Source organism: Cetorhinus maximus, chromosome 13 (assembly GCF_964194155.1).
Source record: "Cetorhinus maximus chromosome 13, sCetMax3.hap1.1, whole genome shotgun sequence".
Taxonomy (NCBI): domain Eukaryota; kingdom Metazoa; phylum Chordata; class Chondrichthyes; order Lamniformes; family Cetorhinidae; genus Cetorhinus; species Cetorhinus maximus.
The window spans coordinates 30140708-30168642 of record NC_135891.1 but is presented as its reverse complement, the minus strand read 5'-3'; the positions used below and the strand labels follow the sequence as shown (position 1 = coordinate 30168642).

The window sequence follows — 27935 nt, the reverse complement described above, 5'->3', positions numbered from 1 at the left end:
AAATGCTGGCCTTGCCAGTGGCGTACACATCCCCATAATGAATACATTTTTTAAAAAGATGTAAAAGATGCATATATTACACTTGTGAAGAGCAAGGAACTGTCCTGGTCAACACTCAACTCTCAATGAGCACCAAAATATTTGAACCTGTCATCCATCATTGATTTTTTTTGGGTCTTGCTGTGTGCAAACTGGCTGCTGTGCTTGCTGCCAACATCACTTTGAAAATAATTTACTGGCTGTGAAGCACTTGGAGATGGATTGGTAATGTGAATGGCACTACATAAAACATATTTTTATTGTTTTTCCACCAACACACCCCTGATCAAGGGGCGCTCCATTCATCAACTTCACCAGTGAAGCGATGCCAAAATGCCATGAATTTTACAACTTCAAAGATAATACCATTCCAAGTTTAGTCAGCAATACATTTACATAGAATTTTATAGCACACATGGTAACCATTTGAACCATCGTGCCTGCTTGTTGTCTATAACCCTGCAATTAGTACATACCCAAATTCGCTAGAAAATTACAGCTTTCCAGAAGTTCTAAACCACCTTATGAACAAATTTTCGTGTTCTCTTGCATAACTTCGTGCACTCGGTTTTTTTTGTTAAATTAACTCCAGATTTCAGAAAAACACACCATATGTGTGGCAATGACTTATCAGCATCAACTTTCTGGTTTATTTTTACCCATTTCAACCCCAACAGGTAATTGCTTTCCTCAAATGTTCCAACTCTGAATATCCCTAAACTCATTACATATGTGGCTCTAAGATCTAATTTCAGACACATTGATTTCAGGATATATTCATAGTAACTAAACTATCCAGATTTATAGTCAACTGTTTTATAAGCATGTAGTTTGCGTTTTAAACAAAGAAAGCAAATATTTATGTCGACATTTCTTTACAATTTACCACATCCACATGGATCAAAAAGGATGTTTCTGCCAAGCAAAAGTGTCTTCAGGTCAGTCGCAACCAACTATTTCAACTTAGTTATGGCTTTCACAACTTTTACCAATATAATTTTCTGCAATCATCAGAAAGGGTTTAAGGCAGTGCTGTTTTAAAAATAAGTCAGTCAAGTGTTCTGAATTTCAATGTTAAGCAATTCAAATTGATCAATCGTTCGAGGAAAAGTTGAGCCATTTGTTGGTAATGCAGCACATACCTAACCAATTCAAGAAGTTCCATTTTTTCCAAAAAAAATCTCTTTATAAGGCTAAAGGTCATTCAGCCTCAAGCTACAGTTTTACAGAACTCCCACAAAAATTACTTATGCCTATGAAAATTAAAGAAAAGGTGCATTCAAGAATTAATGCAGAACAATACATTCAGGAGTTTGCATAAAAATGTGTTGTCTTGAATTTACATGATTTACAATATAGATATCCCAAATGTTCCAAAATTAAGAGCCCATAGTTTTAAATGCACATAAAACCTATACAATTATTACAGCAAGTATGATCTGAAATTTCTTAAGTTTTTGAACTGCAAGGCAGAGGTAACTAGCTTTTCTACATTTTAATATCCCCACTTTTTAATAGTGTATCTTGAATAGATGAATCTTGAATACATGTGCAGATTACACAGGTCTGCATATGCTCCCTTCCATATTTCAGACACAGTCTTCAAGCATTCACGATACCTCCCTCAGCAGAGAATTTCTCCTCTTTGTCTCATTCTCCATTCTCTCTTTCAGGAATCAGGAATTACTTATACAGGGCCTTAGTGAGGCCACACCTGGAGTATTGCGTGCAGTTTTGTCTCCCTACCTAAGAAAGGATATACTTGCCATACAGGGAGTGCAGCAAAGGTTCAGTAGCTTGATAACGGGGGTGGCAGGATTGTCTTATGAGGAGAGATTGGTTCGACTGAGCCTGTATTCACTCGAGTTTAGAAGAATGAGAGGGGATCTGATTGCAACGTATAAAATTCTAGCAGGGCTGGACAGACTGGACGTACGGAGAATGTTTCCTCTGGTTGGGGAGTTTAGAACCAGGGGCCACAGTCTCAGGATACAGGGCAGGTTATTTAGGATTGAGATAAGGAAATATTTCTTCACTCAGAGGGTGGTCAACCTGGAATTCTCTACCACAGAAGGCTAAGGAGACCAGGTCACTGAGAATATTCAAGAAAGAAATTGATAATTTTTTGGATATTGGGGGCATCAGGGGGTCTGGCGAGGAGGCGGGAATATGGTGCTGAGATAGAGGATCAGCCATGATAATATTGAATGGCAGAGCAGGCTCGAAGGGCCAAATGGCCTACTCCTGCTTCAAGTTTCTATGTTTTTTTCACTTCTTCCAATTGTCCAACCTACTTTCCTGAAATGCATTATATGTCTGGTTCGATATCCATAATAATGAACTTAGCTGCTCCAATATTGCCCCAGCACCAGCTATCCAATTAAGTTACTATTCTCCAAACGTGCCATAGTGGTGCACAAACAATATTATCCATTGTTATCAACAGCACCAAATTACATTACAGGAGATTTGTGTTAGTTTACCAGTGTTGGACTGTGATTATAGGGAGGAAAATATCGAAGTCACAATACATAAAACATTAAAACAAGAAGCTGTGCTCACTATAATAAAGCACAATATAAACAATTGATAATGGGTCTTTCACAAATGTGTATCATGTGGAGAAAAACATTTAAACTGGGAACCAAATATTTAAAAACATTTTTGTTACCTCATTAAAAAGATACTTGTGCTGTTTAATAACAATCCTAACTTTCAACCGCAAGTTTAACTGGAAAGTAATACACAAATGTAGCAACTCATAAAACATGGGATGGTTGAGGGAGATCTGATGTTTCACAAGGCTAACGGCAGAGCACAAAGTCTTTCAGCAATTTGTGGCAATTCACAAGACATCTTTTCCTTGCCCCATATTGCTGAATAATTTATTAATAACAGCGACATTAAACTCGCCATTATTTTAGCAGCAAAATCTAGGCCAATTTATTTTTTGTAAGGATCATTGAGGTTTTTTTGGATCTGGCTTAACTTGTCACCCAGGTTGAAAATATTTATTTTGACTCTCTTTCTATCCCCACCATAGTACACAAATAATACACAAAGCATCAATAGAAAATTATAGATCATCACTTCATTGAATGTAATAAAATTAACATACAATTAATTAATTCCATAAAAAAATCATCCAAATCAAGAATCCTCTTTATTTGGGTCATTCAACTGCAAGACTATCCAGCTTCTTCTGGTTCTGCACTCAATAAGCAGTGCTGTCATATTTGTCACATCTCTGATATGATAGGCAGCAGATTAAGTTCAACTTCACAACACAGTTTTCCTATGATGTTTTATACATTGACACCATACTATTTCTATTTTCTCCCAGTCATCATTATGCGCTATTAAAAGTAAAAAATCAACATTCGTGGCATGAACCTCTGAAGTAACTTCATAAAACATAGCACTGGTCTTGCTGGGTTTGTTTTTAATTTATTTCAGGCTTGTCTGAAGATCTCTATCCACAGCCAATAAAGTAAATCTCTACTTCTTAGAGTTTTGCTGGCACAGGTGATCATCACACTCTTTTGGTTTAACTCTTGCTGTCACTGACTTGCAAGAAACCAATGGTGACAGTGGATACCTGACATCGAAAAGAGATTGTTCAGTTTCCCCTGAATTTTGAGGAGCGTAAAAATAATTTCATTTCACTCTCTAACTTACAAGTTTTGCAACTTTTGACTCAATTTCAGATGTGGATTAAAAATTATAAAAGCTGATTGCTAATTTGCAGAGTTCATGTGTTGAACAATACATTTTTGATTGACTGCAATCGATGGTGTATGAATCGATCTTCAATCTGGTAATCAAATTCATCATACACAAAGAAAGCCATGCATCTCTGAGGCACATCTTTATACAACTACCTTCACTTAGTTTTAATAACTTGTCCTAGCTCAAACACTTGGGCAAAAAAACTGTGTGTGAAATTCCTGTGGCCATGATTTTTGATCACACTATTGTTTCAACTTGGAAAACTGCCTGTGAAAATATTTAGAATATGTAAACAGTCATCAGTAACGATATAGCTGGTAGTGTTGTGGGCAGAATTTCTAATAGTCACTTATTTCCCTATAATACAACAGTGACTATACATCAAAAATACTTCATTGGCTCTAAGGTACTTCCGGATGTCCTGAGGCCTCAAAAGGCACCATATAAATGCAAATCTTCTTTTGTATAAAACTGCCAGGAACAGTTTACCATTTTTGTTTAAATAAAAAGTTGCCTTTCCTGACCTCAAGGCAACCCAAAGTACTTTACAGCCAATGAAATGCTTCTGATGTGGAACTACGATCACTATGCCAAAAATGGTCAGAACTGGTGCTCCTTTAGAATTTCAACATAGTAATGTGAAGCAGGACAGTGGCAGGTTCCCAGTGGCTCCATGATTTCTATGCCCCACAAATTGCTCCAAAATTTATCTCGTGCTATTTTCTCCCTTGGTTTTCTTCAGTTTATTTCCATCCTAACTGCATAGCAATTAATGCCTAATGTTCCAAAACCTACTCCTGGTGTTCTTAGCTCAAATGCTTATTATGCAACAATTTTTTCATGGCCATTAACCCCAATTTCATACATTGGGCATTTCACCTACATAACATGCAAGACATGAAGTTTAAGGCAAATTAATTGTAATTTGAATACTGATGTCAGCTGATGCCATACATATTCAGATCACATACTGATGGTACCATTGGTCATCACTTGACATCTAGCTGTGTCACCTGGCTAGATGAAAAGTCTGCGGACACAGCTAGGTGTTAATTGGCAACTATTACCATAAACTGCGAAGCAGCACATATGGCAGAGTGTAAGCACAGGAAGCAGTTTAAACAGTTTAAAATCCACAATTCTTTTAAACAAGTGTCATTTTTTAATATAAATACATCACAAAAAACTCCCAAAACCTAAAAACCTGCTGGAGAATATACATTCCCTGTGCCACAGAGATGTTTTGGCTTGTCACTGACATTGGTCTTGAGGACCGGAAAAGTTAGCCAGACTATATAAAACAAAACCTAACTTTTGAATGCATCATTTTTATGATTTTTAGCCAATACAAATTGAATTGCATTTTCAATTTGATCAATGTTAGTTTTCTTCAATGTCAATGGTTTTCCACAAACCAAGTCTGTTGTGCTGTTATTATATTGATCTTCAGAGGGTTGCTAACTGCCAACATGCAGGTCTGGCAGCAAGCCCATCGTCATCTTCCCAAATTTGCCACGTCAACTCTTCCTTTCCCCTCCCCTTAAGGCAAAAAGAAAAACACTTGCAAAGGAGGAAAGCATTTCTTGAACAACGACATAATCAATGAGCATCGAGGGATGTACCCTTATTAGCCTCTATCATCCATAGATTTTAATATGACTGCCCAGAGACCATGTGGGATTAGAATTCTACATGGACAATATTTTGATTCTGAATGTCACTGGACTACATTTTCAAGATGTTATTGCAAGGGGCAAGGTGTACAGAATGCCTGATCCAACACAATCTCTGACCAGCACATTTAAAGCACAAAACACGAAAATCATAAAGAGGGGATGACAATCAGATACCCATTTATATAGTCATGGCTCAAACCTGTGTATAGGGAGGGACTTTTAATAATGTAATTGTGCGCAAAGGGGAAAAAACCTTTTGATATCCACAAAAACATGGAGCTCAGAAAGGCATTTTAAATTCAAGAAAGATGATAAAATCATGATTAAAACAAGGATCATATACCTCCTGAAACCCTTGTAGCATTGATTCAAGCAAAGGCTGAGATTTAATTCAGGCTGTGTGTTGAGCTGGTCTGTCAGTTTAGCAGCATCAAGAGTGCTGCAGTTGACCTGAATATGGCCGAATTAAGAGGAAGAAAAGAAAACTCAGTGCTTCCACTCTTGGCTGTTGTCCTGGAATACCTGGCTACGACTGCTGGAAAATACGTGTGTTTGGGCAGGAGCCACATCAACAATGTACTTCCCAAAAGGTTATTGCTGCCCACAGAACCATTGTTGAAGTAACAACATTGTTGACTTTGACAATGTTGAGCAAAAGAACTTCTACCACTGTAATATTGATATTTTGTGGAACATAAAAATAATTCGGAACAAGAAGCCATCTGGTACACCTTCCTGTGACAAACAAAATGAATGCATACAAGTCAAGTGGGGGAGAGACGATTATTCTTTGCTCGTAATGTAGGTGTGCCAAATCACTCTGGAGTTGACGACTTATGATTTGACGACTTACAATTTGACGCACTCTGCTTTTGATATCAGTTGATTCCACCTAGAAAGCAACCGTGAATTAATCTAGAACAAAGCTCTACAAGTGTCTGAGGTTACGCTGGTATAAATTATCCATAAAAGTAATGTGCTTGAATAAGTTGCCTCATGGTGGTCTCCATCTCAACTGTGAGTACACTGTAATTCTTAATGAGTGGCAAAAACATCCATTTGTAGCTCTCAGCAGTATGAATTTCCCATTGCAATGAAACATTATTCCACTTCCAGTAAACATCAGTGCACAGCTATCATGTTTACTCTGCCACCTGGCTGATTGTTTCTGACAAGATCACTATGGAAGCTGTTTTTCACCCTTAACATATTGTGATCCTCTGGAATACAAGTTTCTGCATTTTGCAAATGGATATCAGAGACCTTTAAATTAATAGAAGATGGAAATGCAAAATCAAGTCAAATTATGATCAGATCTTTTCTGGTTTTCCCACTCTTTTTTATTATTTGTTCACAGGATGTGGGCGTTGCTGGCTAGGCCAGCATTTATTACCCATCCCTAATTGCCCTTGTTGAGAGCATTTAAGAGTTAACCACATTACTGTGGGTCTGGAGTCATATGTCAGCCAGACCAGGTAGGAACAACAGATTTCCTTCCCTAAGGGATATTAGTGAACCAGATGGGTTTTTATAACAATCATCATTAGACTTTTAATTCCAGAGTTTTACTGAATTCAAATCCAATGATCTGCTGTGGTGGGATTCGAACTCCAGTCCCCAGAGCATTATCCTGGGTCTCTGGATTACCAGTCCAGTGACAATACCACTACACCACCGCCTCCCCATATTTCCTGCTTTAAAATACAGTTAGACACTTAGTTTAAATAATGATTGCAACTTTTGTCGTAATTTAACTTATTTTTGCTTACTGTCTTTCTTTGTCTCGCTGTCCCTCCCCTTCATCAACGTAGTGCCAGTTCCTCCCCATTCTGTCCCAGGATTGTTTGCGACCTCCCAGTGCTTTGAAATGAAGAGGAATTCTACCTGGAATCAAACAGCTAATTAGCAGATATCTCATTATCGCACATGAACACTATTAATGTCATTAGCAGCCAGAGATAAAGTAACAAAAAACAGTTGAGTAAGCTACAGTTTCAATTAAAGGCCAAATTTGGACATTTGGCCACATTATGAAATAGTTTAATAACAATGAACATAAAATGCAACCATATTATTCCCTGCTTCTACTTCATTTTGATCTATCTGCCACTTTTTTTAATATTAATGTAAAGCATAAAAGATGAAAATTAGACCACAAAAGTATAACAGCAAGGACAAATAATGAAAAGGCCACAGGGAATTGGAAACCGTAACTTCTGCCTCAAAATGAGTGATAATTTTTTATTGCCTACTAATGTAATCTTTTGAAAAGGTAGTATTTTACTAATCTAAATTATAATTAGTGCAAACAATACACAATTTTGGATATTTATATATTAAATATATATTTATTGAAAAACAGCCTTTCGCGACCACTTTTATTGTGCTTGCAGCTGCAAATCTGTCAGCAACACAGCATTTAAATCCACATCAAAACTAGGTTTCAATCATTTGTAAGACTAGCTGCGAATGCCAAATCAAGGAGTCCAAGTAAAATTGAAGTCTTTGGGTATTGGGGGAAAACGTCTCCACTGACTGGACTCACACTGACCACAAAGGAAGATTGATGCAACTGCTACAGGCCGATCATCCCAGCCCAACGACACTGCTGGAGTCCCTTGGGGAGTTTGCTCAGCCCATCCATCTTCAGCTGCTTCATTCATGAGCTTCCGTCACAAGGTCAAAAGTGGCAAAGTTTGCTGATGATTGCAGTGTTTCGTTCAATTCACAACTCGTCAAATAATGAAGCAATCCTCCTGCATGCAGCAAGGCCTAAACAACATTCAGACTTGGCTGATAGATGGCAAGTAACATTTGCACCACAAGTGCCAATCAATGACCATTTCCAATAAGAGAGAATCTAACGAGCTCCCCTTGGCATTCAACAGCATTGCCATCCCACAATCAACGTCTGGAGGTTACCATTGATCAGAAACTTAACTGGACCAGCCATATACAGAACGTTGCTACAAAGGCAAGTCAGAGATTGTGAATTCTGCAGTGAGCATCTCACCTCCTGGCTCACCAAAGCCGATCCACCATCAATGAGGCACAAGTGACGAGTGTGATGGAATACACCCCTCTTGCCTGACTAAATGCGGCTCCAACACTAAGCCTGAAACCACGCAAAACAAAGTAGTCTGCTTGATCAGCACCCCCTCCACAACCGTAAATTTGACTATCTGCACCAAAGATGGACAGTGGCTGCAGTGTGTACAAGATACACCACAACAACTTGCAAGACTCCTTCGACAACACCCTCCAAACCTGCGGCCTATACCACCAAGAAGGACAAAAGGCTGCCGCAGAGCAGATCAGCTGTACAAGACCACCACCTGCAGGTTCCCCTCCAAATCATTCACCATCCTGACATGGAAATATAATAGGCCATGCCTTCACTGTTGCAAATTATAATCCTCCTGGAAAACCCTCACCAACAGCACCTGAACTGCAGTGATTCAATAAGGCAGCTCACACCACCTTCCCAAGGCCAATTTGGGGTGGGCAATAAACACTAGCCTTGCTAGTGACAGCCATATCCCATGAAGGATTCAAGAGAGAAAAATTCCCAGGTACTATTCAGTTCACCTTAAAACATGAAATCAATTTGTGCATGCCCATACATTTTACTCTTAAAAGGGTAATATTTCATAAGCAATATCAAGTGGGTCAGGTTACATCTATACCACTTTCGGAATGTTGTCAGACCATTTTTCTTCGACATCCAAAAGTATAGGCAAATGGACGGAAACTACCGGTAATCTGAGCTTGAACTTCCTTAATTAACAATATAAGAAAGCACGCGCACTTATAGGATACGTTTCATAACAAAAGGGTGCTTTACACACCATGAGGTACTTCTGAAGTGTAATGGAGGGGAATATGCTAAACTACTGGCACACTGTACAAATGCAGCCATATTTGAGGTTTTAGAAAAGAGAACAAAACATTTCTCATGTAGAAAAAAAACCATCTTGTATTTATTTATACAGCGCCTTTCAAGTCTTCAAACATCTCAATGTGCTTCACAGCCAATTACGATACTTCTGAAATTGAGTCACTGTTGCAATGCCAGCAAACGTACACACATTAAGGTTCCACAAGGCACAATGAGAGAAATGACCACAAGATTGGAGTGGTGCTGGCTGAAGGTCTTCCTTGTGTTTCCTCAAATAATGCCACCAGATCTTTAACATCCATCTGATGGGACAGATTTAACACTTCATTCAAATAACACACAAGTGAAATATTGTGCCCAGAAGTACTGACTGGACTCCTTCAGCTATCCTTTATTTCTCTATTTTATACCTCCAAAATATCGGAGGAATGAACCATTTGTTGAGAATTCCCCAACAGTGAGCTTGTGATATTCTATCTGGGATTGAGACAGTGGGCTATTCCAGGTGGAATTTTTCAGCTGCTCTTGCTTTAAAGCAAAGAAACCGGAGTAAATAATTGAGAAGCAAGAGGTCTTGTGGTGAAATCAGTAGCATCCTTGCCTCTGAGCCAGATGCTTCGGCTCAAGTCCCACTCCAGGGCTTGATGGCCAAGGAAGGTGCTTACATAACACAGCCAAGGAGGCTGAGTATCAACTTGCAAGCCCTTCCATCATACGGCAATGGCAGGAGTTAAGAGAGATTCCCGGTCAGCCATGTGACACTGGCTGACCAGAAAATTGAAGCCTCTACCAGTTTTACATGCAGACCACAACACACACATCATAGCGCACGTTACCACAGAAACTTGGACTCCTTGCCTCGGGGGGTTGGGGGGAGATACGGTGACGATTGGCTCAGTTGGTGTGGATCAGATTGAAGACAAGAGTACAGAGTTAAATTCACCGTTCCGGCTGGGCTGGATTCAGGACCTGTCTCCTTGCCCTACCCGCAGTGGAGGTTGTGGTGGTGTGGGTCAGACCTACCTTTGGGCAGAGAACTGAAAAAGAATTGAGGTGGCTTCCCTTTCCAACATGTAAAATTACACAGCTCTGCAGGATACATTTAACCTTTAAGAACAATTACCTCTGGTGGCAGCAATGTGTCACTATAGTCACAAGGTTACAAGAGAAAATGGAATTGGCCTGTCTTAGCTCTTCCACAAAGACCCAACTGGTTTCCTCAATTACAGTATCCATTTTTTTCTTAAATTATTTCAGTGTTGTCGCTTCCACAACCCTATTCGTTCAATACATTAATCACTTGGTGTGAAAAGACTTCCCAATGTCAATTTTAAATACAACTGTGCCACCTTGTTCTACTGTTAAAAGCTGAGCTTGAATCAGAGTTCCAGATCTTTCATTTCCACACCATTTACTGTCTTAGATCTCTATATGAGGTCAAATCTCTGGCATCTTCTTTCAAACTGAAATGCTCAACTTTGTCAGGTTTTCCTCACAGCTCTAACCATGATTTGTCTCATGGATTTTCTTTGAACTATTTTTGACACCTGTCTCAGTCACCACAATACTCGAGGGTGTTATCTCACTGGAATGCCAGCAGCTTCAGCATCACTTCCTCAGACTTTCACTCTAATGTTTTGGCTATGTAGTTCTGCATTATATTTGCTCCACTAACTGCTGCACTGCAATGACTGGTCATGTTAAGCACCAAATTTATTTAAACAAATATTTTTCAATTTCATCCTTAGCTATATTGAAAAGTACTACTTGGCGCTCACATTTTCCCTTCCATACATAATATTAAGTTAACGAGACCTTTTTTGGAAGAAAACTTGCAGTTATCAAAGAAGTCGACATAAGTCATATTTTGACTTTCCAGAGTCAGGAACCTATGGACCCTGACACTAAATTAAATTGACACAACTTCATGCAAACCATCAAAACACTAAATTAATGGCCCAAATATCACTGCCTGTCGGTATGCAATAAATACTTTTCACAAAACATGACCCATCCACCTTTTAATGGAATTTAGCCATCCCTCGTTTTCATTTTGGAATTCAGGCATTTTTCTGCCTCTGCATTTCAAGAATTGGCTCATTATAACTTTTATTCAGTTGCATCCAATGGAAGGTAAATAGCTCATGGTTTTGTCATTCACTTTTCTGATATGTACAAAGAGGGATATCCTTTGATGCTCAAAATACACTTAACTTTCATAAAGTTAATTTTGCTGCATCATTCCAAGGATAAAATTAAAAGGTGCTCAACAATTATCATTATTTCAGTCATACAATTGAGAAATGGTGTTTCCTACACTTATAGCAAGCGTGTTTCCTACATACGTGTTTACTGTTCTTGCAAAGCTGACATTACTAGAATTTTCAATCCTGACATGTGCAGTTACCATCGCAGAGTCACAAACTGACCAGTGACATCTGACCCACTCACATTGAAGAGACTGGGGTTCAGGGAGGAGCAAGCAGCTCATTACAGGGAGAAAATAAAATTTCTTCTGGCATTATACCAGCCATTATATTACATACAGGATCTCCGTACAATTCTTTACACGTTGCGGCAAAGCTAATTAAGCCTAGAGGAACTAAAATTGGAAAAGTCCTTACAGAAAAAAAATCAGCGGCCTTTTCAGTGCCAAACACTGACAGTGAAAACCATGCAAGAATATGAATTGGGCACAAAGATCAGAATGCAACACTCCAGAGAACGCCAACTATAAGAAAGGATTGGATACGTAGGTGGATTTAATGAAAGATGAACTTTCATGAGGTATACATTGTAAGTAAGCTGTCTCTGCCCAAAATAAATGGAGCACTTAGGTGCTATAACCAACAACTTTGAAACTGACATTACTGCAAATAAGTAAGCTTTGGTCAATATAAATGACTGCCCATTTTAAACATAGGCCTTTAAGTGTTGAATGTATTACCGTTATTTTCAATACAACCTCACCACATATCAAAACAAATACTGGCACAATAAATCCTTCATCACATGGGTGCCATACAACTCATCATTTCAACAGATCACTCATCACTTTCATGATAGAAGATTGGGTTTGAAATGTCACAGCAGCAAAAATAATAGTATACAAGGTCATTGTCTTTGCTAATAGTATAACCCAAGGGTTTACTGACATGACAATAGACACACCATTGCTATTATCTCACTAAATAGCTAAACTACCTTCCTCCTCTACTTTTCAACATGAAAGCAGGAATCTATAAAGGGCATAATTCCTCGGGTGTTGGTCATCCCGTTATACATTGCCAAAAGACCACTCTTCTTGTTGTCCAAACAAATATCAAGAGGCCATTTATCCGAGAAGTTCAAGCTTAGGCTCACTCAAAAGCAATATGTACCCTTTGGCAGGAGCCATTGGACAGTGACCCCTTTATCTGTACTGTTCAATATTGCACTGGGTGGTACATTTCCACTTAGTTATTGGGAGAGCTGTTATCTTGAACAATTTTTCACCATATTGTAACAAGAGTTTAAAAATAAGGCACAGTAAATCATAATCCTTAAAACCTGACTACAAATCTGTGAAAGTAGAACACCATTAATAATTACTGATATCATCAGACTTCTCTTGTTTATTTTCTTGTTCTCATTGAAAACTGTTTCACCAACTTCCTGTTATAAAGCTACAAATTACTTTAGGGCATCTGAAGTTTAGTCACAGAATAAAGCATCGGTCCAAAGGAAATGCAGCTAAAGCTCTCCCTCCTCCACCCAACCCAGAATTTTATCTGTATTGCTGTGGATACTCTGCAGAAAAACACAACATGCAGGGCTGGGCTCTTAGCCTCAAAAGGTCATTTACCACTTTTTACACAAAAACATATAGGAAAGCAAAAGACATTTTAGTCCTTTGTATGCCCTATTGAACAAGTCCTATCACAATTTCTTAAAATGAAGCTTTTCAGTTACAAGTGATCATTAAATATATGAGTTGGAACATATGAGTTGGGCTGCTGGTGGGGGCAGGGGCAGACAGGTTTGGTGTGTGGCAAGAAAACAGAACCAAAGGAGAAGGAAAAAAAAGCCAAGTTTCATGCTTATGAATGCAATCCAATCAAATGACCTCTGCTAGGAAGTGCACATGCACAGATGTTAGATGTGGGCAGAATCAGGCTCAGTTTTGATGCAGTTTTTTTTCTTTCCTCCCTCAATCCACTGTTGAAGCAGCCTGCTAACATTCAGTGCCTTGGCTCACATTTGAAGAATTGGGCGGGGCACTGGGGGCTTGCCAGAATACATGTAACTATACCCCAGCATGAACCACTCCCTTCAGAAGGAGAAGGAAAAACCCGAACAGACTAGCCCCACAGCTTACAGCTTGTCATTTGATTCACGCCAAGGTAAAAGCCACATTTCTCCTCGTACTCCAGCCAACAACTGAAATTACATATTCCCATAACAGTGAGTAGTACATTCTCCATCCATCTGTCTTTTCAGGAAACTTCCTGAAAGGCTGCTCAACCAACGAGACATTACTGGACCAAGCACCTAAAAAACTTGATCCATTTTGTTGGCAATACATATATAACCTATTTCCTTCATATTAAACTCTTACAACATTTCGGGACAATCTATGACAAAGCTATTCCAGAATTGGGATTTTAACTTTTTAGCCTTAGAAAAAGTTTGAACGGTCAGACAGAAGGTGTCTCGAATTCTATTTAGAAGGATTTCTATTAAGAAAATACCAACCCTGCAGAATATGGTTGGAGTAAAGGATATATTTGCATTATGTTTACCAATCACATAATATAATCATGCCAGGCTGCAGGTGACCATGTACAGTTACAGCAGAGCGATGAGACTGTCACTTCTTTGTCAATGGAGAACTCCATCAAAATTACCAATACAACTATCAAGAGACACATTTATTATAAACACAGATAAACCTAGTTTCTTTAAGGATACAGCTTAATGCTGCCATCTAACTTGAGGTCACAAATATGCAAATTGGACATGGATTTCACTGCTACTGTAATGACATCCTGACTTTAACAGAACACTGAAATGTTTTAAAATACAAGTTAAAGCATAAAACTAGATGTCTTAATATTTCTTAAAGGTAACTATCGCAAAATTAACTTGGCAAGACTTTCGATTTATTTCAGATTTAATGACTTATTTTTTATTTTATCCTCTTCAAATATTTCTTTGGAAATATTTCTATATGAGATTACTAAAACTTGGTGAAAGACATTGCCTTGCCGGAAAGCCTAATATATTTATTTATACTTCTCCCCCCCAAGTAAAATAATGGATTTTGTACTCACTTCACTGCATCCCTGAAGTATTCAGACAAAACGTTTTGAACACTTGGCTGCCAATTTTCATAATACATTGGATGGATGACAATGTATTTTGAAGGTTAACTTTATTTTCTCGTACATTTCTTCCTTACTTTAAAATATTGTTTTTTTTACATCAAGCTGTTACTGCTTTCTGAAAAAGCACCGATACATCATAGCAACTAAAGTACAGAGTAGATAGAATCAGAAAGATTCAATACTACCCCAAGCTCATAAAAATAAAAAATTCCTCCAGGTAAGGGCAAAAAATATGCTGGTTTATATCAGCAAACAATGGGAATGAAGCAATTCTTTTAGCTCCAATCCATTTGGCAACATTTGTTTGTATATGGAAATATAAATTTACATTTGGCTAATAAGTTAACTAAATAAGTGTTTGTAATCATTATCTAACAAATTGGTATACGAGTGTTTGGAGTGATTTTATTACATATTTGGACTAAAGATTACATCCAAGATTTGCCCTCAATGTTCCTGCTGCTCAAGTGGACAGCAGGCACCAATAAGCAGCGCCCATCCAAAACTTCAGATAAAATATTATTTTCCCATTGTGAAGTTCACATTGTTTGCAGTCCCAAACCACACTACCTGAAAACTAAAGATGAAAGAAAACTTATTTCTTCAAAAGGTTCCCATGATCAGTTTAAGCACTGAACCATCAGTTAGCAGGATTCTCTCTGTGGGTGTTCCAGTCACAATGGCTTCCTCCCCCACTCCATCCATTTTGAACAGGAAATTTCTAACGGGAAACTCCCACTTGCACACAATTAAAAAATATTACCAGAAAAATCCCCAAGTGGAAAAAATTCTGGGCAAGTATTGGTACATTTTGCTGTCTTAATTTCAAGCATACAAATTTGCAGCTCTTTAGCATTACCAAAGAGATTGCAAAATTCCATAGATAGTCTGATACATCACTGCTTACTATCGATGATTTTTTCAGACAATGGTGGGCAGCATTTGAAGCTCTGTCACAGCTTGACACGTGTGAGTCAAAATATAGGTGTGGACAGTGAATATAAAATAAGCTGAGGTGTGCTTTTGTCAGAATTTACACTACTCTTCGAGATATTCTTAAGTAAAACTGAAATGGAAGCACTAATTGTTGTCCAAATGTGCTTACTTCCACAACAATACCAAGTCAAGTTGAACAAACCCATTAACAGACTAGACCACTCAAATCAAACTATGATGATCCATTACCATTACTGCAATAATATTTCCAATCCATCTTATTTCAACCAGTTGTGATTATTAGCTTGTGCCTTTCATACAATTAACATTTCAAACACTTGGAAGTCATGGATTAAATATTCTTTTGCTGTGATGCAGAAATTCACCAAGCTATTTATTTAAGTAGTATCTAGATGAGCACTTGAAACTGCATAGTATACAGGGCTATGGGCCAAGTGCTGGAAAATGGGATTAGAATAGATAGGTGCTTGATGGCCAGCATGGACACGATGGGCCAAAGGGCCTGTTTCTATGCTGTGTAACTATGACTCTAACACAGAACTTTCAAGTGCAGCATGCGCCTTAATACACCCTGTGAAAACCATGTTACAAAGCCATTTTCACATATTGGAATTTAAGATGGAATCATAGGAAAGGGAATCCATACAAAAGGATGTTAGGGAAGGGGGGTGGTGGAAGTAAAAAGACAGACAGAAATAAACCAAAATGCAATATTTAGGCCCTCTTCTCAAAAACATTTAGAATGCATTGGTTCAAATACTCCACATTCCAAACATATTCCTCCATCCCCCTTATCTAAGAGAGTGTTACTGGATCAAAACACAAAGTTCTCATTCCACCCATTTATTCATATATTGAGCCAAACATCTGTTCCTCTCATTGGACAGCACAAATATCATCCCAATTTTCTCATAATAAACACAAAATATGTAGATTTGCACAGCTTTGCAATGTTTTAAATATCGGCACCAATCTACTGCATTTCTTTTGAAAAAGGTTCCACGGGAATAGCTTCAGGACCTCCTCACAGCCTCCCAAGCTCCCAGACCTCTGGTGGTTTCACCATATGGTACTTTGTTAACTCCAACAGGCCAAATGACACTTTTATTCTAATGGCGTTTAGCAATTTTTTTATATTTGGAATGAAAAAAAATCTAAATTAGTGCAGCAGATGTTACACTTAGGCAAATTTACTTGACACCAGTCGTGTTATAGTGATGTAACATCTACTTCATCTATTGACTCAGCCTTGTGATGTGGAGCACAGATCAATATTGCTGGCAGGAGGATCCTGGATATAATTTTAAATCTTGCACCAATTTTGCTGAACTAGCTAAGTATGGGGTTTGTTTCATTCTCCATCTTGGCCAGCAGCTCCTCAACCCTTAATTTCCCTTGAAAATAATCACCACATCCCATCCACTAGAAATGTATTTGTGTTGTTTCTGAGCAGGTAATCATCTGTATACATGTACCAATAAATTTCCTTAAAATGACCATGTATTCCAAAAGCCACATTTGTACTAAGTCAACAAAAAAGTTCACAATATCAATTATGCAGAATGATAATCACTGCAAACTTCCAACTCTCCCAATATTTAAAGTATTCCGTGTTAACAACTTGTACGCTGATTTATTTGCACAGATTACTAGTCAAGTGTAAATATCTTCAAATTAGACAAATGTTACTGTTGAAATTACTTCTGTTGCACATTCTACAAAAGATACTCAGACACAACTAATAATTTCTAACACAAGTTATTAAAATCTAGTATCACAGCATAGGCTATCCCTTGCATAAAGGATACCTTAGAAATATGTTTGCACAAAACATGAACTGCGAAATCGAGCACATTTCCCTCATTATTTCAGGACCCAGCAGTGAAGCATTTCAAAGAATGGGGAAGCCCTTTCAGGGACATGTCTGCTCTCACTGGAAACTCCAACCAGGAAGTGGTTGAATAGGACTGCAACTGCCTCCACAGACCTGTGTGTGTGTGCATAAAGTGCTGGAGCACATTTGCACCAACAGAATGGAGGATGTGGGCAAACAACACCCCAGCTATGGCCGGTAGCCAATGTTTCAGCTTTTCCTACCAAAATGGAAACCCCCCCACGAAATGGATTTGGGTATTTTAATATTTTAACTAACATATCTAAATGAGAAAGTCAATCTGAAACTACTGTCTTAAAAAGAATCAAACCTTGCTGAAGTGTATGCTTTTTATGGTTCCAACAAAAAAATATACTTTCACTCTTCTTGATACAGATTGATTTGGTACAGATTTCCAATTTATTTTACATTTCCAATATCTGAAGGTTTCATTTCCTGATGGGAATAATCCAGTTAGTGTGACCACCATAATAGGTGCATTATCCATTTTCTTTGTACAATAAAATCCTACATTTAATCAAAAAGGTTAACCGATTTAATATTTTGTCAGTTTATGTTTAACTGAAAGTAAGGAAATCGAAAGATTCAAGCAATATACGTAAGAAAAATCATTGAAGGGAGTTCTGTATTTATTTTATAGTGGAAAGCAGTGCGTAAATACATACATCTAGCTTTGCTCTCTACATTTAAAACACCATCGCCACAAACTGTGGGTTGCACTTCCAACACGCTACCTGTTACAGAAATCCCACCTTTAAACAGCAAGTATTTAAAGGATGAGGAATATAATCCAAATCATCCTTTTATTTATCAGCAACCAAACGCAAGCTGCACATGGGCGAAATCATGTGTACAGACGAATAGTTAACATCACCAACTCTTCCAAATCTGAGTTTTGCATAATGAAATGGGATTTTTTTTTATATTTAAAAAAAAGTTAGGCATTTTTTTTTTGTTTAAAGAACACCCGTTAGAAATAGAAGTCAAATCATAAAATAAGGTGAAACCGTCTCCCAGGAGCAGACGGTTAAGCGGTTTTGCTGTTTTAAGTCGGGCTTGTTGGATAATCCACCCTCGCGCCCCCAACCCCCCCTCCCCCTTTCTCACCCCCAACTCCCTCCAGACAAAGTCAGGCTTGAGTGGGAGACAATACCCGGGCAGGCCGCGGACTCAGCCTCACACCGCGCTCTCCCCGCACTTTTTAAACCGTTTCAACTCTCCCCGACTTTGGCCCAAAACGGAGGGAGACGGAGAGGGGGGGTTAAGGGGGGGGGGGAGGGAGATTTGGCCCCAGCTCGGCCGAGGCCGAAAGGGGCTTTTCTGGAGGCGAGAGACGGGCGTTGACGCAGCAGGAATGGAGTCCGGGCCTCTCCCCCACACGCAACCCCCCCACCCCCCCGCCTGGCCCCGAGGCTCAGGCTGCACTCAGTCCGGGTCCAAACCCTTCCACTCACCGCCAACAGCGAGCAAAACAAAACAAAACAACACACACACACACACACAAAATAAACCATTAAACAAAGTCTCTCAACGGAAAGGACGAGCGCCGCCCATCACTCACCGATTAACCCATGTATATGTGCAGCAGCGGAAAGGGCCCCGAAACCAGCGAGTCCAGCACAAGAGGGAAAAAAAAAATGATCCCGAGAAGCTGTCTCCTCCTCCCAGCCCTGAGTAACCAGGAACCTGCTTCCCCCTCACCAGCGGAAACCACAGCCTGGTATTGTGGGTAAGGCATAGACCCACCCCTGCCTGCTTCAACTCAGTGCACGCACAGAAATACAACAGCTCCTGCCTGCTTCAACCCAACCAATCTTCAACCCAATCTCACATACACAAATACAACAGCCCCTGCCTGCTTCACCCCAATCAAACACACACACAAATACAACAGCCCCTGCCTGCTTCAACTCAGTGCACACACAGAAATACAACAGCCCTTGCCTGCTTCAACTCAATCAAACACACAAATACAACAGCCCCTGCCTGCTTCACCCCAATCAAACACACACACAAATACAACAGCCCCTGCCTGCTTTAACTCAGTGCACACACAGAAATACAACAGCCCTTGCCTGCTTCAACTCAATCAAACACACACACAAATACAACAGCCCCTGCCTGCTTCAACCCAATCTCACATACACAAATACAACAGCCCCTGCCTGCTTCAACCCAATCAAACACACACAAATACAACAGCCCCTGCCTGCTTCAACCCAATCAAACACACACAAATGCAACAGCCCCTGCCTGCTTCACCCCAATCAAACACACACACAAATACAACAGCTCCTGCCTGCTTCAACCCAATCTCATACACAAATACAACTGCCCCTGCCTGCTTCAACCCCATGTACACAGAAATACAACAGCCCCTGCCTGCTTCAACCCAATCTCACACACACAAATACAGCAGCCCCTGCCTGCTTCAACTCAATGCACACACACACAAATACAACAGCCCCTGCCTGCTTCAACTCAGTTCACACAAACAAATACAACAGCCCCTGCTCTTTGTATTTAAGGTTGACAAGGCACCAGGACCAGATGAGATGCATCCAAGGATACTGAGGGAAGTGAGAGTGGACATTGCAGAGGCACTGGCCATAATTTTTCAGTCTTCCTTTGATTCAGGGGTGGTGCCAAAGGACTAGAGATTTGCAAATGTTGCATTCTTCTTCAAAAAAGGGTGTAAATATAAGCCCAGCAACTACAGGCCAGTCATTTAACTTTGGTTGTGGAAAACATCTAGAAAAATTACTTCAGGACAAAATTAATAGTCACATGAACAAATACGGGTTAATTAAGGAAAGCCAGCATGAATTTCATGCAGGAAAATTGTGTTTAAATAACTTGCTGGAGCATTTTGAAGGGGCAATAGAGAAGGTTGATCAGGGCAATGCGGCTGATGTGGTATACATGGCCATCCAAAAGGCATTTGATGCCCCATGACAGGCTTGTGAGCAAAGTTATAGCTCAAGGAATAAAAGGGAAAGTAGCAACATGGATACAAAATTGGCTGAGTAACAGGAAACAGTGCAGTGGTTAATAGATGTTTTTCGGGCTGGAGGAAGATCTGTAGTGGAATTCCTCAGGGGTCAGTGTTGGGACTCTTGCTTTTCCTGATATATATTAATGATATAGACCTTTGTGTACAGGGCACATTTTCAAAATTTGCAGGTGATACAAAATTTGGAAGCATTGTGAATTGTGAGGAGGACAGTGTATAACTTCAAATTGACATAGACAAGTTGGTGGAATGGACAGATAGGTAGCAGGTAAAGTTCAATGTGGAGAAGTGTCAAGTGATTTATTTTGGGAGGAAGAACATGGAGAGCCAATATAAAATAAAGCGCACAACTCTAAAAGGGGTGCAGGAATAGAGGGACTTGCATATACTCTTTTAGTGAAACAAAATTCAATAAAACAAAAATCAATAAACAAGAGGGGATGACAGCCCCTTGCGGGGCACTGTAAGAAAAGTCAAAACGTCAAAGGAAACTTAACTAACTAAATGTAATTTCTGGGGTTGATGATACACCCCAGCCCTCACGGCACCCACCGATTGTGAAGTGCCTCAAGCGTACCGGTGTACACTGCGTGCCCCTTCTCCAGGGCCACCTGGCCACGAACATAGCCACGGGAGAGGGGCAGACAGTCGGGGCGGACAACCCCCTCAACAACCTGCTGCCTGGACCTGTTGATGGCCACCTTGGTCAGGCCCAGGAGCAGGTTAATGAAAAGGTCCGCCTCCCTCTCTGCACTGGGTGACCAAAGATCAGGAGCGTGGGGCTGAAGTGCAACCAAAAATTGAGGAGCGGTCCCTTCAAATGTCGACACGCTACATAAACGTGGAACATGGACTCCCCTTGGCTGCAGAAAACAGATGCAGCCTGGGAGTCCGTGAACCCATTTAACCTACGATTGCATGGCACTGCTGAATGCAACACCCTCCTTGCCAGATCCTTGATGGAAAAAGGGAGGACTCCCACCTAGAGAGCCCTCCACTGGCGACCTCCCAGGACCTGGATATATATGTGCATAAGTCATTGAAAGTGGCAGGACAGGTTGAAAAAGCAGTTAAAAAAAAAGCATACAGTATCCTAGGCTTTATTTATAGGGGCATGGACTGCAAGAGCAAAATGGTTATGTTGAACTTGTAGCTTGACCTCAGCTGGAGTGTTGCATCCAGCTTTAAGTGTCGCATTTTAGGAAAGATGTGAAGACATTGGAGAGAGTGCAGGAAAAAAAATCACAGGAATGGTTCCAGGGATGATGAACTTCAGTTATGAAGATAGATTGGAGAAGTTGGGACTATTTTTCTTGGAGAAAAAGCAGCAGAGAGGGGATTAGATAGAGGTATTCAAAATGATGAGGGGTCTGGACAGAGTACATAAAGAAAAAAACTGTTCCCACTCATAAAAAGATTGAGAATGAGAGGGCATAGTTTTCAGGTAATTTGCAAAAGAAGCAAAAGCGTTATGAGAAAAAACTTTTTCTCACAGCTAGTGATTAAGGCTTGAAATGCACTGCCTGAGAGGCATTCAAAAGGGAATTTGTCTGTTATTCGAAAAGGAAGGGTGTGCAGGGTTACGGAGAGAAGGTGGAAGAATGGCACTAAGTAAATTGCTCATTCAGAGAGCCAGTACAGACATGATAGGCTGAATGGCCTCCTTCTGCACGGTAACATTTCTGTGATTCTGTGAAATACAACAGCCCCTGCTTGCTTCAGCTCAAGCATACAAATACTGCAGTCCCTGCCTACTTCAACTCAATCTCACACACACAGATACAACATTGTTTGCTTCATCAAATCATATACAATAACCCCTGTCTGCATCATCAACACACACACTTACAATATATATGTGTATATATACAACAGCCCCTCCCTGCTTAATTCATGTACACACTGTCATGATCAGAAGATATGAAGGAAAAAATGTTTCTAAGCCTATGTCACCCTGGCAAATTTAGAAAATTATTTTTCTTTTAAAATGGACAAATGGCTGGACTGATAAAATGGCCACTGCTGACCACATGATGGTAGCTCTGGAAGTTTCTGAGCAGTTTAAAATTGGACAAAGGCCAACACATCAAACCCTTGGAACGTAACACTCCTTGCACTGTATAAACTTTCCAGCCAAGCCAACACAAAGGATAGTAGACAAGATGCCTGTGCCAACCATGCATGGACAAATGCAGAGCTATTTGTGATTCCTCATCTCCAAGTTGTGCTAATGATTCTACAGTTACCTGCTCAAACCACAATGGGTTTTAACCTCATTAGCTGAATAGCTCAACCCAAAACCACCCTGTCAAATGACCGAGGCTTGAGCTGTTTGAATTGCTTTCATCATACAGCTTTTGGATTCCAGCTTCAGTCTGCTGCTTAATATCTGACAGGCAGGCCACACAGAAGCAAGCTCTGGCCAGGCTGGACAATGAGCACCCATTTAACCTGTGTCTGCTGGGACAATTTGGTACTGTCGCCTACAGGACTGATTCAATCTCTGCATGCCTACTTTATCTTGGGACATCAACACCACTGGTCTTCAGCCAGCCCAACTTGGTAAAAGAATTACTCATTGGACTTTGATTCTGGTCTCTGGGCTCACATGAAATCATAATCATTATTTTTATCGTTGTCTCTGCCCTGAACCCCTCTCTTTCACATCCCTCTTTTATTGTATGAATGCAAAAAGGGGCGGATGTTGCAAAACTCCTTTCCCGTGTTTAGTGTGTGCGTGCGCAAAATAAACCAACCCTCTTATTTTACCTTATCTCGAGCTTGCTGCGGGGTTATTAATAGAGGATTGGAGCACTCCAAATTGAAGGGTTGGGGAACATAAACTACCACTTGTAAAAGGGGGAAATCAAAAATCAAAAACAACTTTCTGTTTATGGATTATAGTGAGTGGAGAAATCAGGGCTGTTCTAAATTAAACCCCATCCTGTCCATAGCAACACGCATGCATATGCAGCACCACAGGTCATTCCTGCTCCCTCAACCCGGAAACATGCATACACATACACTGCAGTAAAACTGCATGATACCAGGGGAAATAAGACTAAAGTGCTGGGAATCTGAAATTAGCTTTACAACTGGTAGCAAGTGCACAGCACAGCACTCCCTCCCCTGCAACAGAAAAGGCAGGGTTGCAAGGGGTGGAAAAGGTTTCTGCCCATCCATTCTGGCCCATATAGGATACTAATACCACGGTGTACCTTTTTTTAAGTGACTTATTAAGGTGACACTCCAGCAACAATTGCAGAATTTTTCTTCTTCAGCACTCCCTTGAGTGACTTGCTTCCACTCTTGTTTGACAACTTCTGAGGTGGCTGATAAGTCCAATGCACGTTCTGCAGACTCTGCCACATGCAGGGCAGTTTGTGCTTGAACATTTGGGTAGATGAGTTGTTTAGAGGCTTGTGCACTCCCCCCAAAGCCTGGACTTGGCCTCTGCACAATCCCAATAACGTCTCTTGATGTAAAAACAGAAAATGCTGGAAAAACTCAATAGATCTGGCAGCATCTGTGGAGAGAGAAACAGAGTTAACATTTCGAGTCTGTATGACTTTCTTCAGAGCTAAAGAGTAGAAGAAATGTAATGGATTTTATACTGTTTAAGAAACTGTGGAGCACGTGGAGCAAAATAGAAGTCAGGAATAGGTAGGAGCTAAGGAGAAATTTGACAAGGATGTCATGGACACAGGACAAAGGGAGCATTAATGGTAGTTTAAAGACAAAAGAAGGCGCTGATAGTGGCATAAAGGTAAGATAGCAAAATGTGTTAATGGCAGATCAAGGGTCAGCGTTTTGTGAAAGCACTACATAAAAACAAATGATACATTGCCCTGCTGGGGGTGAGGGGCGCAGTTGGGAATAAAGGATAAAAAAAATTGAATAAATAAAAAGAAAATGAAAAATAAATAAAAATAAATAATTAGATTTAAAAAGGGAGTAAAGGTGGAGGAGCGAGTTCATGGTCTGAAGTTGTTGAACTCAATATTATGTCCTGAAGACTGTAAAGTGCCTAACTGGAATATGAGGTGCTGTTCCTCCAGTTTGCGTTGGGCTTCACTGGAACATTGCAGCAGGCCAAGGACAGACATGTGGGCGTGAGAGCAAGACAGTGTGTTGAAATGGCAAATAACAGGAAGGTCTGAGTCATACTTGCAGACTAAGTGAAGGTGTTGCGCAAAGCAGTCACCTAGTCTGTGTTTCGTCTCCCCAGTGTAGAGGAGACCACATTGGGAGCAGTGAATACAGTCGACAAAATTGAAGGAGTTGCACCTGAAAGGGGTGTTTCTTGATGTGTTTGATGCCTTCCTGAATGAGCCTTCTCCACTTTGTTTGTTCACAAAGCCGGGGTCTCCTATGAGTTGGCAGGTATGTTTGACCTCTTTAGAGGTGGTTTGAGGGCATCCCTACAGCGGTTCCGCTGTCCTCGTGGGAGTGTCCTGCCATGACTGAGTTCTGAGTAGGGTTGCTTCGGGAGTCTCGTGTCAGGCATGTGAACATGTCCCATCCAGTGGAATTGGTTTTGAGTGATTAGCACCTCAATACTTGGCACATTGGCTTGGAAGAGGCTGCTGCTATTGGACCGCTTTTCTTGCCACCATATCTGGAGGATCTTGCAAAGGCACCGCTGGTGGTACTTCTCCAGAGCTTTGAGCTGCCTGCTGCAGGTTGTGCAAGTCTCCGAAGCATATCGGAGTGCAAGGATCATTGCTGTCCAGTAAACCATGACCTTCCTCTTAGGTTTGAGATCCTGGTACTCAAATGCTCTTTTCTTCAGCCAGCCAAAGGCTGAGCTGGGACATTGAATTTTGTTGTTTTTGTCTGTCTTCATCAAGAGGAGGCTCCCAGAATTGCAGAAAAGCATTCTTTCAGAAACACTGTATCTGGTAACTATTGAGACATTGGCCACTCAGTTGCTGACAATCGTTGACTCGGAAAGAAGAGGATGTAGCTTGGAAAGAGTAAGCTTCATCCACATTGGAGACGCTCTAAAAGCTGTTCTATTGCAGACCTCTAATCTTCCATTTGAAGTGCAGAACACCAGCAGCCTGGCTTCAGAAAAGTCCAAGATATGGCTTTCTCTTAAAGGGTTAGATATGTTCCCATTCAAGCACGTCCCACTTAGCAGAGAACAAATGCCTGAAAAGAGCAGGTATTGACAACTGCAGCTGCCAATCACACATATTTCTAATTGTTACAGGAGCATCAGGACCCTTCAACCTAACCATCCTGGTAGACTCAGCATGCCAAGCCACAACAGTTGCTTCTTGCAGTTGGAGAGCTCTTTGGCACAACTTAAGGTTAAGGAGTAGGACAAAGACACTGTTCATGGTCACTGATGGTTTAGCAAACCGTAGAATGAAACAGTACAGAAGGAAACCATTTAGTCACTGTACCTCTGCCAGAATGGTTTGTTTCCATGTTCCACTGACACTGCAATAAATTCTGAATTTTTTCTCTGCTTTCACTTTGCATTTCAATGTTGGTTGGAGGGGAAGCAAAGGCTCAAGTTGCTGGGTATCACAGCCTGACAGCAACCTGACAGGTCAGCAGGAGTATAGAGAATGTGCTATTTATAGGGCTTGTGTAAAATATCTTAGGTTGATAAAAGGTGGCAGATAAGAAGAGTGTACACTTACTGCAAATAGCCCTTCATAGCAGTTATTGAGCTATTGTCCATTTCTTCCTCTTTTTTCTTCTTGATACCCTCATCCTGTAGTTTACATGCTCATTCAAAAACAATAACTTGCATTTACATAGCGCCTTAACAGAAAAGACATTCTAAGATGTCCTATGCAGGCACAAACAGAGGAAAATGGACAGTAAAACAAAGGAGATATTGGCCTGTAACTTCCGAGCTCCCCAACGTCGGATTTAGGGATTTCAATTGCAAACTTTGGATAGTTCCACCAGGGTTATACCAATAATTACTCAGATAAAGTTAGAAGAATTAAAACCTCTTCTAACTTCTGAGTAACTATTTTAAAGACCCAGGCCGACCCTGCGGGACTCTCTCCACATCCCCACACAGGGGTCCCCCACACTCCCCGACAAACCCCACACCCCAAACTATATCCCCCAACTTCCAATCTCCCACCCCCCCGACCTCTGATCCCCAGACCACTGGCCTCCGATCCCCCACCCACCCCGATCTCTGACACTCCTCACGCCCCCTGACCTCTGACACCCAACAACCCCCAATCTCCGACACTCCTCATCCCCCACGGACCTCAGACCCCCACCCCTCCCCATTCTGAACCCCCATCACCCCCACCGCCATGGACCATCGGCTGACCTCTGCCCATGAAGTCAGACACCCCTCACTCCCCAAGGACTTTTGACCCCCCTCTGCTCTCGGGCACCCCTATGACCTCCACCCCAAGACTTCTGACCCCCCCCGGACCTCGGACGCCCCACATGACATCCCCGGACCTCTGTTCCCAACCTCGAACCCCCCCACATCCACCCCCTCCGAATCTTGGACCGACTCCCCCCCCGCACAACAGCACCTCTGACTGAGCCTGGACCCCCCCATCCAAGTACCTCGGACACCCCCACCCCACCCCACCTCACCCCGCACTTCGGAACCCCCTCATGGAATTTTGACTCCCACCTCCCACCAGATCTTCAACTGACTCCCCTGGACCTCTGACCGACCCCCCCCCCCCCCCCCCCCCCCCCCACCTCCCCCCGGACCTCCGACCCATCTCCCTGGACCACCCGTGGGCACACCCACACCCCACCAAATCCTACCCACTTACCTTAGACACTTAACTTCGCTCGGCCTGTCAATTTCCCTGGCCCTTTAAATTTACCTGCTTTATGGCAACAAGTGCCATAAAATGGGGGCGTGGCCTCCTTGAATTCATTGGGGCCTGCAAGGAGTCCTTCGATGCAGGCCCCAAGCAGCCCTGGCAGACGAAAGTGTCAACGTAATTTTCAAGATCAGGTAAGCAGGTACTTATTTCTTCTAATTACTGCAGGCCAGCACTTTCCGATGCTAGTCGCAAGTGACAGCCCATTACATAAGTTATATGGCACAGAAACAGGCCATTTAGCCCAATCAGTCCATGCCAGCATTAGTGCTACACTTGAAGCTCTTCTTGTCTTTCCTCATCTAAATCTCTCAGTGTAACCCTCAGGTGCTTGTTTAACCTCCTCTTAAATGCATTTATACTATTCTCTTCAACCGCTCCTTGTAGTTCTTGCAAATTTTCTCTGCACATCTCCAGTGCTTCCTTTTTACAACTTGGCAATGAAAACTGCACGCAGTACTCCAAATGAGGTCTAACCATGGTGTGATACTGGTTTGGCATAACATCCTTACTTTTCAATTCTGTATGAGGAG

At 41.0% G+C, this 27935-nt stretch overlaps 1 protein-coding gene across 5 annotated transcripts in view; it reads right to left on the bottom strand.

Moving 5' to 3' along the window:
- LOC144688517 (zinc finger and BTB domain-containing protein 46-like) overlaps positions 1-19287 on the bottom strand; it is an 89903-nt gene extending 70616 nt beyond the window's left edge. The window contains exons 1-2 of one of the 5 annotated variants that reach the window (XM_078555192.1): positions 19121-19287; positions 7214-7328 (exon numbers count right to left, since the gene is read on the bottom strand). In XM_078555192.1, the coding sequence (XP_078411318.1) occupies positions 7214-7272 (59 nt within the window). In that variant the 5' untranslated portion in view covers positions 7273-7328; positions 19121-19287. The remainder of the gene's footprint in view (positions 1-7213; positions 7329-19120) is intronic. The other 4 variants (XM_078555188.1, XM_078555189.1, XM_078555191.1 and 1 more) reach the window with 4 other exon arrangements.
- Between the last annotated feature and the right edge of the window lie 8648 nt (positions 19288-27935).